Raw genomic sequence first — 13125 nt, 5'->3', positions numbered from 1 at the left:
GTGCCACAGGCGAAGCAGATGGCCACTGAACGCACCGCCATCGCCGAGGCCGCTGCTCGCTAGTGCTCCACGTGCAGTGCGTTCCCACTCCAGCCGAGCAGCAGGAGAAGGACTCCAGCAATTAAAAGCTGCAAGGGACGAAACAAATCGGTATTTTCCAGTAAGATGTAGATTTTTTAGGAAGGTGGGTTGTTTTTGTTTTTTTTTGCAGTTGTGCAGCTTTTGTCACGCTTATGTTTGCGTGTGCTCATTTGGTTTTATTTCTGCAGCCGTGTATTTATGTAATGCTTTTAGGGTCCGCTCAGAAGCTCTGGAGTGCCTGTGTGTGTGGCGTTGTATGTCTGTGTGTGTATCTGGAAATATGCCTGTGTGTGTGTGTGTGTGTGTGCACGCGTGCTTAGGGGACATCAAACTGTCTTTGAGGTGGAGGACTGTGCTGCAGATAAGGGCCAGATCTCACGGGGCACTGACAACTTCAACAGCCTCGACAGAGACAGGAGTGAAGGCTCTCTCTCATTCTGCCGTACACCACCACCCTCCACCCGCTCCCCCATCGCCCCCCCCTCCTCCTCCTCTTTAAGTCTCAAATGCCCAAATACAAGCAAGTGTTAGATGAAGACTGCAGAGGCTCATCAAAGTGCACTTGTTATGCCAAGACTGCTGGGCCATTAATGAGGGCAAACTATTTTCGGAGGCAGTAACTTGGCTGTTTAAAGATTGTGTGATGTGTTCGCCTGTGTGTGTGTGTGTGTGTGTGTGTGTGTGTGTGTGTGTGTGTGTGTGTGTGTGTGAGAGAGAGAGAGTTTATTTATCAAGGTGTTTAGGAGTTGGTGTGCACGAGTGTGTGCGCAGCCTCTCTAGGTGTGAATATGCATCAGTCACTACAAAGCAATGCGCGTCTTCTTCAGAGCCCTTTGAAGCCGCGGAGGGGGAATAATCAGAATAACCGGTGAGGACAGAGGGGAGAGAAAAGAAGGGTGCGGGGCAAAAAAACATCATTTCCATCGAGATGGACGACTTTCATCAGAGGTGGGGGGGACTTGGCTGCGTGTGCGTATGTTTAAAAGTGTGTGTTTATCCATGAAATGTCCCCAGGGAGGCTCGGTCAACGCGACCTCTGACCCCTTCAGCTACCGCAGGTAAACGGTCGCTCAACACACGCGGCCTGTCGACAATGCCGGCGCGTTTCCTGTGGGGGGGGCGGACGGACGGACGGCGTGGACTTCCTGTGTCATTGCTGCGTCAACAAAACCGGAGTGGGACAGGAAGGCCGGAGCGTGCTGTGCGTATGTTTCTGCGTGTCCGAGTGCGGTGTTTATGGGCAAAACATAAAAAAAGGAAAGAGGTTAGCTCCTCTGGGAGAGGAAAAAGGAAAACAAATATAATGACACAATGGCGGGTGGAGGGGACGGAAAAAGAGCCTCCGCAAAACCAAACGATCAGCAGAAATGACCAAAAGAAGAAGAGAGACGGGGGGACGCTGTGCGTGGACGTTGTGTTTCTCTTACCAGCTCCCGCGGCAGGAAGATGTCCTCCTGCCGAGCCACCACCACACACACGTTCTCTCCCTGCCGGGTGCTGCGCAGCATGCCCACCAGTTCCTCCTGGCTGCGGCCTGTCATGTCAACTCCGTTCACCTGCACACACACACACAATGAAAGAAGACACACAGAGTGTATTAGAGGGAGGCGTATTATCCATTTTACGCCACTGGAAGGTGCAGTTACTCGGTTTAACCAGCAGGTGAGCCACACGGCTCAATTTCCTGCTGCTAAACGGCCATGTTCCTGCTGCTGCTGCTGACAGAGGCGATCGCCGCGACTGTTGATTTCTTTCTCCTCTGCGGCAGATCGACAGGCCGAGGGCCAACCTCACCTCCAGGATGCGGTCTCCGGGCTGCAGGCGGCCATCTTTGACTGCCGCGCCACGCGGCAAGATGTTCTTCACCAGGATGGGCCCCGGCCCGTGGACTGTGGAGTCCCGGGTCACCACGGTGAAGCCCAGACCCTCGCCGCCTGCAGGAGGGGGAGATAAAGCCTGCGTCACGGTGTGCATTAGAGACGTCAATCGTTCCTGCGGGCCAGACTTGATTTTACACTTTTTATTACTGAACCCGGTGTGCGCTTTGAGCTTCTTCCTCCACATTAACTACTGTTTAAGTGGCTGTTTTCCTCTAGAGGGGGTGGGGGGTGTTGTTGCCTGGCTCAGCCTCCGAGCCGCCGGGAGAAGGCTTCTCTCCTTGCCGGATTAGACAGACTCTGCCTTTAATTTCACGTGTGAGCAGGCCGAACTGTGGCTGATGAAGGGAGGTAGAGGGAGACGGCGGTGGAGGACAGAGAGAGAAAGAGAGAGAGAGAGAGAGAGAGAGAGAGAGAGAACCTGGGAGATATTATTCCCTTCTCCAGCTTCTCTCCCTGAGGATGCGACGTGATTCCCACAAAGATTTTCCTCGCGGGTGTGGGCCTGTGTTTATCTGTGTGTATACATTTACAAGTGTGTGTATTTCTGAGGCCACACAGACACACACACACACACACACACACACACACAAGCCATCAACCCCCTCCACCCTTTTTCCCTTTTTCACGGCCTCACAAGCCCCAAGCCATGAGTGAAATGTGCCACGCTCCATGTGTGTGTGTCTGTGTGTGTGTGTGTGTGTTTGTGTGTGAGCAGGGAGAGCAAAGCCAGCGTGGCACACTAAAGGCGGTGAGCGATGCTATCTGGTCTTCAAGCTAAGCCTCTGCCTGCCCTACATTAGCGCACCTAAACCTCACCGCCTGTCAATCACGGAGAGAAAGAGCCTGTTGCCAAGGGAGAGGGTGTTAGAAACCCCATAATATCCTCTCCTCTGATCTTGCATCAGGTGAAAAGGATGGAGTGAGACAGGGAAGGAGGGGTGGGGGGACAAATCTAACAAAAGAAAAATGGAGGGGAAAGGTGAAGAAAATGGGAAGGATGAAAAGGTGCAGGGGGAAAGAAAGGAGCCGACAATAAAACAGCGGTGAATAGAGCTTTGAGTCGGAGCTGGAGAGTGAGGAGCCCAATTTCTTCTATCCTTTCATCTGGAGCTCTTCGCGCCTGTAGCAAGTGTGTGCATGCGGCCCAATTACAGCTATCCTTTCAGTGGCCCACAACACGACAGGTTGCTAGAACAGAGCCCATTCACGGCCCTGCAAACCCATTCCAGTGCTATCAACACATCGGCGCTCCGGCACCGATGTGTTTCACGGGGACGACGGATAAGGCAGCGGAGTCGCCAGACGGATTCAGTCTGGGTTACAAACCAAAAAGTAAAACATTCAAAGGGAATGTGAGGTTATCGCCTTAAGATACTTTTGATTTTTTACTGAATATGGACCTAAATTGGTTCTATTTCTTTACCTGAAAAACAAAAATGATTGTTTAAACCCTTACAAACTTAAAGAATTGCAAATTCTCCTGAAACTAATTGAGATACAGTAGAATACGTCATAATCGCATAGAAGTTAGTGCACTTTCATAAACAAGAGACTGAATATAAGGATTATGAGGAGGATAAACGATAATATTAAGCAGCACATTTACCTTTCTTCAGGTCAATTTTAATCTTCTTGCCGCCCTTTCTGCCGGGAAGGTTGGTCAGGCCAGGAACAGGGCTCTGGCCGGCCAGCGGGCTCTGACCGGCCAGCGGGCTCTGACCGGCCAGGGGGCTCTGGTTTTGGGTCCTGGGTGTCGGGGAGGCGCTCGCCCCCCTGGAAGGAGGCGCAGGCGAGACTCTCTCCAGTGAGCCGTGGCCAGGCCGGAGCTCCGGCGGCGGCGTGTGTGCCGCGACCGTCTCCGGCGGCGGCGTGTACGCCGCGAGCGACTCCGGCGTCTTGGCGCGCGCGTCCGGTCGCCTCACCTCCAGTCTGGCGCTGGCGTCGGGTTTGGGTTTGGGTTCCGGCTCGGCTCTGGCCCGGGTCACCATCGGGCTCTTCACTTTCGCGGGTAATTCTTTGCCGTCGGCGTTGAAAAGCTGACCTATGAGGCTCTTCTCGTAGCGCGGCTTGTTGGCCGGGGGGAGGACCTCCAGGCGGACCAAGGAGGAGGAGGTGGCCGAGGTCATGGCCTGGCGGAACACTTCCTGTGACCTACGGAGAGAAAAGGACATTTTTTTTATATATTAGCTTTTTTTTAAGACATTGGAAAACTAAAAAGGCCCTCTGACTGAAGCTGTGTTCACTCAGATTATAAGATGGCTTGTGGAACACGGCCAAACTGTAAAACAGCCAAAAGTGGAGCCCAGAAGGAGAGCCCAGACAAAAAGGAGCGAATGATCTCCGGCGATGCGTATTTCCATTTGGATGGAGTGACTCTTCCAGCTGCTCTGGGACACCACCGTGTCAGATGGGGACAACCCGACAGCAGGCTCCTGTCGCGGCTCTAATGGACTACTGTCTGAATGTTCACACAACACCGACGACACAGTGGGAAGCAGTTAAACGGACCTCTTGGGCTCCACCGCGGAGAGGACGGAGAGAACAGAGGAAAGAGGAAGAGGTGAGCGGCGCAGAGACACCGGCACTCTTTCTGTGAGAGCAGATGTGGTACAGAGATATGGAAAGACAGAGAATTTGACTGGTTGATGATTACTGTACAAAATTGCATAGTAAGCTGCTCCAAATCCGCCCCGACGCCACCGGTTCGGACGTTAGAATCTCATCGCTTTGACTCACTGTGCGAAGGTCTTGTCCTGGAGCGGCGTGTCGTTGATTTGGACGATGCACTCGTCCTGCTGGAAGATATTCTCCTTCGCAGAGCGGCTGTTTTTCTCGATGCCTTTAATGTGCAGGCCCAGGGTCCTGACAACACACACACAGTGAATATTAACTCACAGAGGTAAACACACACATGATTACATGCCAACGCTCGTGCGTATCTATGAGTCAACGTCAACGCCATCTGCCTTTTCTTGTGAATGTCTGGACTGATGACAGGTGGATGTGGCGGGAGGAGAGTGTGTATTTGCATACGCGTGAGTGTGTGTGTGCGCCTACCGTCCACTGAGAGAGGAGCAGTATGGGATGACGTGGATACCCAGGGGTCCCCAGTCACCTGGAAACTCCACCACCTTTGTCAGGGTGCTGTCAACGACACACATACACACACACACACACACTCACCATCAGATAAACGCACACGCAGAGACATCTTGAAGGACATATTGAAAGTGAGGAGGTACCACATGCAATCAGGACAACGCTGACACACACACACACACACACACCAAGCCTTCTTTTATGAGCTCTTCAAAATAAATTAGCGTTTTCCTCGGGGCTCCACAGATAGGGGACACAAATGAGCTTTCAGGTAGTCCTGCCAGACATCAGAAACACAAGGGCGGGTGGGCGGGACGCAGGTGGCTCCTTCAGCCTTTATCTACCTGCGCTCTCAAGCACCCCATCAGGCCGGTGGACAAAGGGAGGCAGCGAGAGATAAAAGAGAAAGACGGAGAGAGGAGCACATAGAGATGAAACAGAATGAGCGTCTCTAATAATCTCGGCGGAGCCCCGAACCGGGGCTTCTGACGGCAGATAAACAAAGACAGTGCCACTGAAGATAAAGACGGACGAGGGCTGCGTTTGATAGCGGACGGCGATGAGAGGGGGACCCGCATGATGGGAGCACGGAGCAAGATCACAGGAGGCGGAGAGGGAACACAATTGTACTTTTTGTTTTAAGTTAGTGAAATCATGTTTCCTCGGGTCGTGTTTGACATTCAATGTGTGGCGCAGCATCACATCCGTCCGAGTCTGCAGCATCGTTCCTCCTCTGTGTGCAGCTCTACAGTCTCCTGGTGAAATAAAAGATGTTATGCATGCAGATATTTCTGATATTTGAGCTATTCCCTGATGGTGTCGCTTGCTTACGTAGGCCATGAAGAGGCATCAGTATGAAACCCACTTGTATCACCTGTGAGAAGTTCTCTGTCGTACTTTTAATGGTCTGTATGTTTTGGCGAGAAGACGTGGGAACATTGAGACACTGGCTGCTGCTGGATCTGCATTTACAACAAGTTTTGGCCAATTACTTCTTAATATTTCCACCCGAAAGCAATTTTGCAAAGGGATTTCCTTCACGTGGAAGTGTCCTTGACTGAGACGATGAAACCCAAATTGTTTTTCAAAAGCTAATGATGTTGATATTCAGAGCAGTGAGAACTTGATGGAAAGCTTTGATATCAGGGAAAATCAAATGGTGGGCCTATAACCCTCACCCTTGATGAAGAATACTGTCTTTAGTGCAATCTTCCAAATAAGAGCCAAACAGAAGAATGCCTCAAGGTCACTCAGCTGATGATATTCACGTGCGACATCACAACCAGCCACTTGAGCCAAGACAAAACAAAGTCCTCCCAATTCCTCAAAAAAACAGTCTCATTCTTTCATCAGACCTCCTTTCTTTCCTCCGTCAGCCCCTCACCTGCATGTGAGAAGGTACCGAGGTTCGGTCCAAAAGGAGCGATCTCAGTTGGAGGCCAAGAGGAACAGGTATAGTTTTTCTCCAAAGCGTCCCCCCGCGTAGCTTTCACAAAACCACGACGCGAAGGGGAACAAAAAAGAAGAAGTTCAAGGTTTGTGTGCTTCTTACACGTACAGGAGCCCAAGGACCCGCCGGGATCATTACAGCCCACTCCTCTGTCACTGTCACCCCCGCTCTCGTTAACCTCTGCCAGGGTCGCACACACACACACACAGTCACACACACACCCGCGTGCCAATTTGCATTCTTATTGCTACATCTATCGCGGGCTCACAAACACCATCAGTCACATTCCTCCAAATTGAATTCACAGAAACACACGTGCATCAGATTTGCATCTATTAGGAGAACGAGGTTACATCCGAATTACACATGCGCCCGAGCCGTGAGTCGGCGCGCGACGCGCACACACGCGTTGTTGTTGCTGCTGCTGCTGCTGCTGCGGTGGCGGCGTTGGTGGTAAACAGTCAAACCCGGACAGTGTGAAACACACGCAGGCCGGTCCTGAGCGATGTGTGTGCGCGTGTTCAGTGTGCAACACGCGCACACTTAATGCAGCCTCACCCCATTTACATTCATATAAAAACAAACAGCGGCACAAACAAGCTCATCAGAGGCAGCCGCGGCTTGTTAGCGCCGCGCTCTAATATGCAGAATAGCTCCGCTCAACCATTTTAGCATCCCGCTGACACAAACACAAACACAGTCGTTGCACTGGGGAGAGGGAGGGAGAGAGAGGGAGAGAGGGAGAGAGGGGCGAGGGACAGTGGGACGGATGAAAAGAGCAAGGAGGAGCGAGACAGATGGAGATCCCGCTCCTGGTTGACTTCCTCTACGTCAACCGAGGCCCGACTCGCAGACCCGCGGTGTCGGGGAGCCGCCTAAAAAAATTGTACCCTCGCTCACCGTGGCTTCCTCAACCACCAACCATCTGTTACCATGGCGAACCCTCGGTGGGAGCCGCGCCGCCATTGTTTTCGCGCCGCTGTCGGGGAACCGCTGCACTGTAAAAGTGGAGAAGAATCACCATCTGTCACCGAGTCATCTGGCCGAGTCTTTTCCCCGCGACACTCCCGAGTCATTTTTTCCTTCTTTTCCTTTTTTTGAAAAATCATGGAATCGGAAAATCACTCGGCTGAAGAGGCCGCGGCCAGATGATCTTTTGCTTCTGTCACGGGCTCGCTGGTTCGAGGGACGGGGCGGAAGAGCTGTGACTGACGGCCCGGCGAGAAATTAAGATAAAGCTCCCGTCATGTGGCGAGGCGCCCGAAAACAGGTTGCCGTCGTGAGACGTCTGCGCAAAAATAAATACATAAAGAAGCACATGGTTTGACCCAAAATGTCAAATAAATGACGACACTCGATGCCTAATTAGTTATTAGAATATAACGTTTTTAAGCTACTTTGACTTACCATTCCTACCTCACTGGGGTCAAAGGTCAACACTCTGGATGTCAATTAATTGCATCCTAAAGAATAATTAAGAGAGGCAGATATAACTTCCACAGGGACTTCTCCACCACTTCAAGAGGCGGATGTTTGTTATGCAAATGTCGCCTATGAGTGGATCGGCCGGCACATCACACGCAGGGACGGGTTACAACCAAACATTACATCTCAATTTGCTCACAATGAATGGAATTAGTCACATGCAGGGGACCAATCCGGCGTGAGCATCAAACAGGGGGCGGGACCGCCGGCGTCCCAGCGGGGAGCTTGATTAACCAAAAGGAAAAGCAACATATTAAATCAACCGTAAAATCATGAGGTGGAGCCCGACTACTCGTCCACAACACCGAATTTTAGGTCGAATTTGCATCTTTTCGATGCTCTTTTCGAGTTTTTTGACTCAGATTTTTTTGTGGCGCCGCCAACCTCACGTCATACAAGTAAGTTGCCTTGTGATGATGCAGAGTGGAGGAACTTACTACCACCAACACATACAGTGCAGATCAGAGCCCACCCCTTAGTAGTGGGACTCACAGACTGTCACACACACACACACATACACACACATACACACATCCAGTGTTTAATCCAGTCACAATGTCAGGCTGTCAAACAAAGACTGGAGCGTTAATCCCTGTCTCCAACACTGCGGCATACCCAGCGACAGTGTGATCCGTACACACACACACACACACACACACACACACACACACACACACACACACACACACACACTTCTTACTTATAGTTCACTTTGCCCATCTTGGCGGGGGGGATGTCCGTGTGCAGTCGGTCCAGAGCGCCTTTAAGCAATCTGTTGATTTCCTGTAAAAAAACAAAACAGAAAAGAAAAACAAACGCAGACGCATTCAGTCAACATGATAATAGCTACAGTGACAAATTGAGAGCGTCTACATTTACACACACACACACACACACTTGGTAAACAAACAGTAGCCGGTCTGCGGATACGAGGAGGCCCGTCACCAATTAGCGAAACAATCTCGCGCCGCCATCAATCACCTTTGCTGACGGCGAAGAGGGAACGACCGCCCGGACGCTGAGCTCCCGACCACGCGCCGCTGTCCTTCCTTCACTCTACGTATATTTCTATCCGTCTACCTCTCCCTCCCTCCCCCCATCCCGCCATCCCTCCCTCCCTCCATCCATCCCCGTGTCAGGCACGGCTCTATTTTTAAGTCGGCACAAAAATCAACAAACCCCGGGGGCTCACGGGTTAAAAAAAAAAAAAAAGGAAGAGAGAGAGAGAGAGAGAGAAATGTCGGAGGAAAGGAGGAAGACGACGGCGTCAAACTGTTGCGAGACGCTCAGACACGGTGGACGAACGGGAGAGAGAGAAAGAGAGAGACATTGCCCCAAATCGTTAAAGACAAGGGGGGTGCAATTAGGTCCTTCTGCCTTGTCACTTTCATTGTGTCACTCGTACTAATGGCTCAAAAGCTCCCGCCCACCAGCCCGCTCCTTAGCAACCCTCCTCCCCACCGCCACACCCAGCTCCCCGACGGACCCTCTGTCACACGGCGAGTACATCAACGCTTCATAAGACACACACACACACACACACACACACACACACACACACACACGCATACATTTTCTGTGACTATCAACAACACGTATCAACTCTACGGCGCTGCAAACATAGAAATGGTGTATTTCTGAACGCACACACACATGTGCCTGCACAAATAGTGACCCAGTTATCTGGGCAGTGTGCGATTACCTCACAATAGAGTGTGTGTGTGTGTGTAGGAAGACAAGCTGCGGGCTCCATTGTTGCTGTGCATCTTCCCGCAACGCCGTTAGCTACCAGGCTTCTCCTCCTTTGGCTGGCACGCACACACACACACACACACACACACACACACACACACACACACTTACCATGTCAGTGAGCTACTACATAACATGAAACCCCTTGTGTTTTTCTAAAACTACAGTTCTATTATATAAGACACGGCGTGTTGGGATGCCCACACAGACACATGCACACACACACACAGACACGCACATAAACACAAACCTGCCTTTCTTTACAATGCTTTCAAATGAAGGGATCACTCCCAGTGTGAATCTAATCCCCGATTGGGAGCACTCCTGTTTATCTGCACATCAGAACGGCAGCGTTCCCCTTCGGGCGTCCTGCCGGTGCTCAGCCAATCAGCTCGCCCACTGCTGCCGCTCACGTCGACGCACAAAGAGGAAGCATTACTGCCGACCCTCCGAGTGTGACGGGGAAGCCTCGACCCTCGAGTGATCACACACAGCGGGGCCGCCTTCGCGCGGCATTGTGCGGTTGTGTGTTGGCTGCTACTGCGCCGACACGCGATCGATATCAGCGCGGATGTTTTCATTTACACCCGACGTCCGCGTACGTTTACCTTTGAACTACATATGTCAAGAGAGGCATGTAATACAATCCAGGTGCTGTGTTGTACACCAGTGGGACGAGTGTTCCTCCTTCAACCGGCACTTCGACTCCCCCCATGTGTGCTCACACATCAGTTGGCACTTCCACTGCTCGAACTCTCTTGAACAACTTACAATAAAATTCTTTCAGCTGACTCTTAAGACTCCTGAAAGGCCGCTCAGCGCCGACTCTTACGCTTCTTCAGCGGCGTTGACTTGAACTTAAAAACATTGGCTCCTTTTAATGAATACGGCTCAAACGTAAGACATTTATTTACGCTGTGAGCGCGTTTTTTGGTTTTCTTCTAAATCCGGTTCAGCGTGGCGGGCGCTGCCGCGTTCCCGGGAATAATTTGTGAAACCTGCCCGGAAACCCGTCTGAGCACAACAGGTTGTCGGCTCTGTCACCGTGTTGCACGCTGCCATACATGTTTCTGTGTTTGGTTTGTAGTCGGAGGGAGGTGTGAGTGACAGGGCGGTGTGTAAACCTCGGAGAAATGAGGTGTGTGTGTGTGTGTGTGTGTGTGTGTGTGTGCGCGCAAGTGTGTTCAACGGATGAGTAATGAGGTGTGTGTTTCTTTTGCGCGGTTCCTCTGGGTGCTGTAGTCATCTGCTACACGTCAGGAGAAGAAAAAAAAACGCGCACACGTGTGTGTGTGTGTGTGTGTGTGTGTGTGTGTGTGTGTGTGTGTGTGGGTGTGTTTCCATGTACACACACTGCAGGATCACAGCTTTCTCCGTACTCGCCAGTGCTCCTTGACCTCCGTCGCATCCATCACATTAACTCGCTGCCACATTCTCTCACGTACAAACTTTGAATCCTTGGGTGGCGATGGACACACACACACACACACACACACACACACACACAAACACATCCAGCTGCTGCATGTAGCACAGAAACACACACTGGACGGACAGAATGTGGTTTAGTTAGCAGTGGTGTCGGCTCGGGGCAGAGGGGAAACATCCCCACCGGACGGAGTGCGACACATTGAAGCCAGACTCTCTGCTGCGTTGACACGCATTGCGTCACTGCGCCTCCGGGTGTTGAAAATCAGCCAAAAGAAATGTGGCTGGTCAGAGCGAGGGGGTGAAGGGGCATAACAAGGACTGTATTGTTTTTCAAAAGTGACGGAGGAACGAGGAGCGGTAGGAACGAGCAGGTAACATCCCAACGGCTCGTTTATTAGCTTCGATCGAGGGCGGGGAGTCAATTAAAGGGCCGGCTGCGTGTTTAGCACCGCTCAGCCTTTTGCCGGTTTCATTAGCTCGCCCGATAAAGACTTCGAGCCGCGTGTGCGTGGGCTGCTGCACGCGTGAATCAAAAGCCAGAGAGACGCAACCTTGGCCTCCACCGTGGCCGCCTGTAAAAAAGAAAAGAGAAATCACTTAAAAGGGGCGGGACGCATTTTTATCAGCCTCAATTACACTTTATCTGGATTTCAATACCTCCTCCAAGACAAGAGCGGGACACAAGAGTGTGCGGTGGTTGTAAGTGTGTATGAGTAAGATAAAGTGTGTGTGTCGGGGCGGGGGGTGGGGGGGGGGTTGCAGAGGAGCAGTACAGTGAAGAGATAGTGTATTGATCTGTGGAAGTCCATCAGGCCCAAGACTCAATATGTCCAAGAGCTGTGACGGCGTTTCACACGTGCACGGACACCAACGCGCTCTGCAAGGCAACCAGTACTCTCTGTTCTCCTCTGCGTGCGCACGGGAAACACTGGTAATCATCCCGATATTAATTAACGTGATGAAAAACAATCTCATAACCTCTTTATCTTCGATGTGAAAACACCGTGCTAATAGGTCTCGTAAGCGTTGTTGTCATTGTTCACCACACAATACAGCAGAAGAGTGCCTTTAAAAGACTGCAAATACACATGTATATCATCTGTAATGAGCCTGTTGTTTCTGGTTTGTTTGAAAGGTATGGGGCCTGAAATATGGGCTTTGTCATCATGTTTACTCGCCACCCCGCTGATGCCTGAGTTCTGCTTAGTCACCGCTGTGTGTAACACGACGGGAGTGAGGGACAACAGGACTCTGTCTCTCTCTACCTGACACACACACACACACACACACACACACACACGTGTTTCACGGCGACCTCACGCGGCCTCCGTCCTGCCCACAGAGAGGGATAAGCACACTCAGTCCTCCTCCTTAATGGCGGAGAGCGCTTGAAAAGACTCTTTTCAGAGTGCGGCCCGGGGGCCAGGAGAGGAGCATTCACTGGGCCGCTCCGTCTTCACACGCCACTGAAGAAATGAGGAATATGTTCATCTCTCTAACGTTATTAATACATTTTCCACATCTTCTCCGTCGTGTCTTGCTTTGATTCAGAACTCGCTTTCCCTTTTGAACGACTGGTTTGAACAGCGGGAGTTTATTCGCCGGAAACTGAACGTTTTGTCCAATTTGATTTTTTTCCCCCGTCTTTCTTGTTTCTGTTGCGCTTTAACGACTCCTTTAACAACATCCTTTGCATAACAAAGGGGAATTCATCCACCAAGCGTACAGGATGCTTACCCGGTCAGGAGACCTGTTGCCGAGGTCATCGGGCGGAGGCGTGGCTCGGGCCTCGAGGGTCGGCGCCAGGGCCGAGTCGCTGCTGCTCCTCACCAACAGAGGTGTGTCTGCGTGGAGAAGGACACAGTTAGAGACGCGGACAAAAGGCGGGAGGCCTTTTGTTTGACACACTGGGCTCTGAGAAACCGAATGTGCTGCGCTTTCTTTGCG

General features: G+C 51.5%; 1 protein-coding gene across 1 annotated transcript in view; it reads right to left on the bottom strand.

Annotated features, from left to right (window-relative positions):
• Window positions 1-13125, bottom strand: part of LOC137793994 (partitioning defective 3 homolog B-like) — a 109384-nt gene that overhangs the window by 70410 nt on the left and 25849 nt on the right. Inside the window, exons 4-10 of the mRNA XM_068590502.1 lie at window positions 12916-13022; window positions 8696-8778; window positions 5019-5105; window positions 4698-4823; window positions 3568-4112; window positions 1876-2015; window positions 1509-1637 (exon numbers count right to left, since the gene is read on the bottom strand). Coding sequence (XP_068446603.1) covers window positions 1509-1637; window positions 1876-2015; window positions 3568-4112; window positions 4698-4823; window positions 5019-5105; window positions 8696-8778; window positions 12916-13022 — 1217 coding nt within the window. The remainder of the gene's footprint in view (window positions 1-1508; window positions 1638-1875; window positions 2016-3567; window positions 4113-4697; window positions 4824-5018; window positions 5106-8695; window positions 8779-12915; window positions 13023-13125) is intronic.

The sequence above is a fragment of the Clinocottus analis genome, unplaced genomic scaffold (assembly GCF_023055335.1).
Source record: "Clinocottus analis isolate CAN_PGR_092001 unplaced genomic scaffold, fCliAna1.0.p SCAF_24, whole genome shotgun sequence".
In the NCBI taxonomy this organism is placed as follows: Eukaryota; Metazoa; Chordata; class Actinopteri; order Perciformes; family Cottidae; genus Clinocottus; species Clinocottus analis.
The sequence above is the reverse complement of the archived record's forward strand: the minus strand, read 5'-3'. Positions and strand labels throughout refer to the sequence as shown.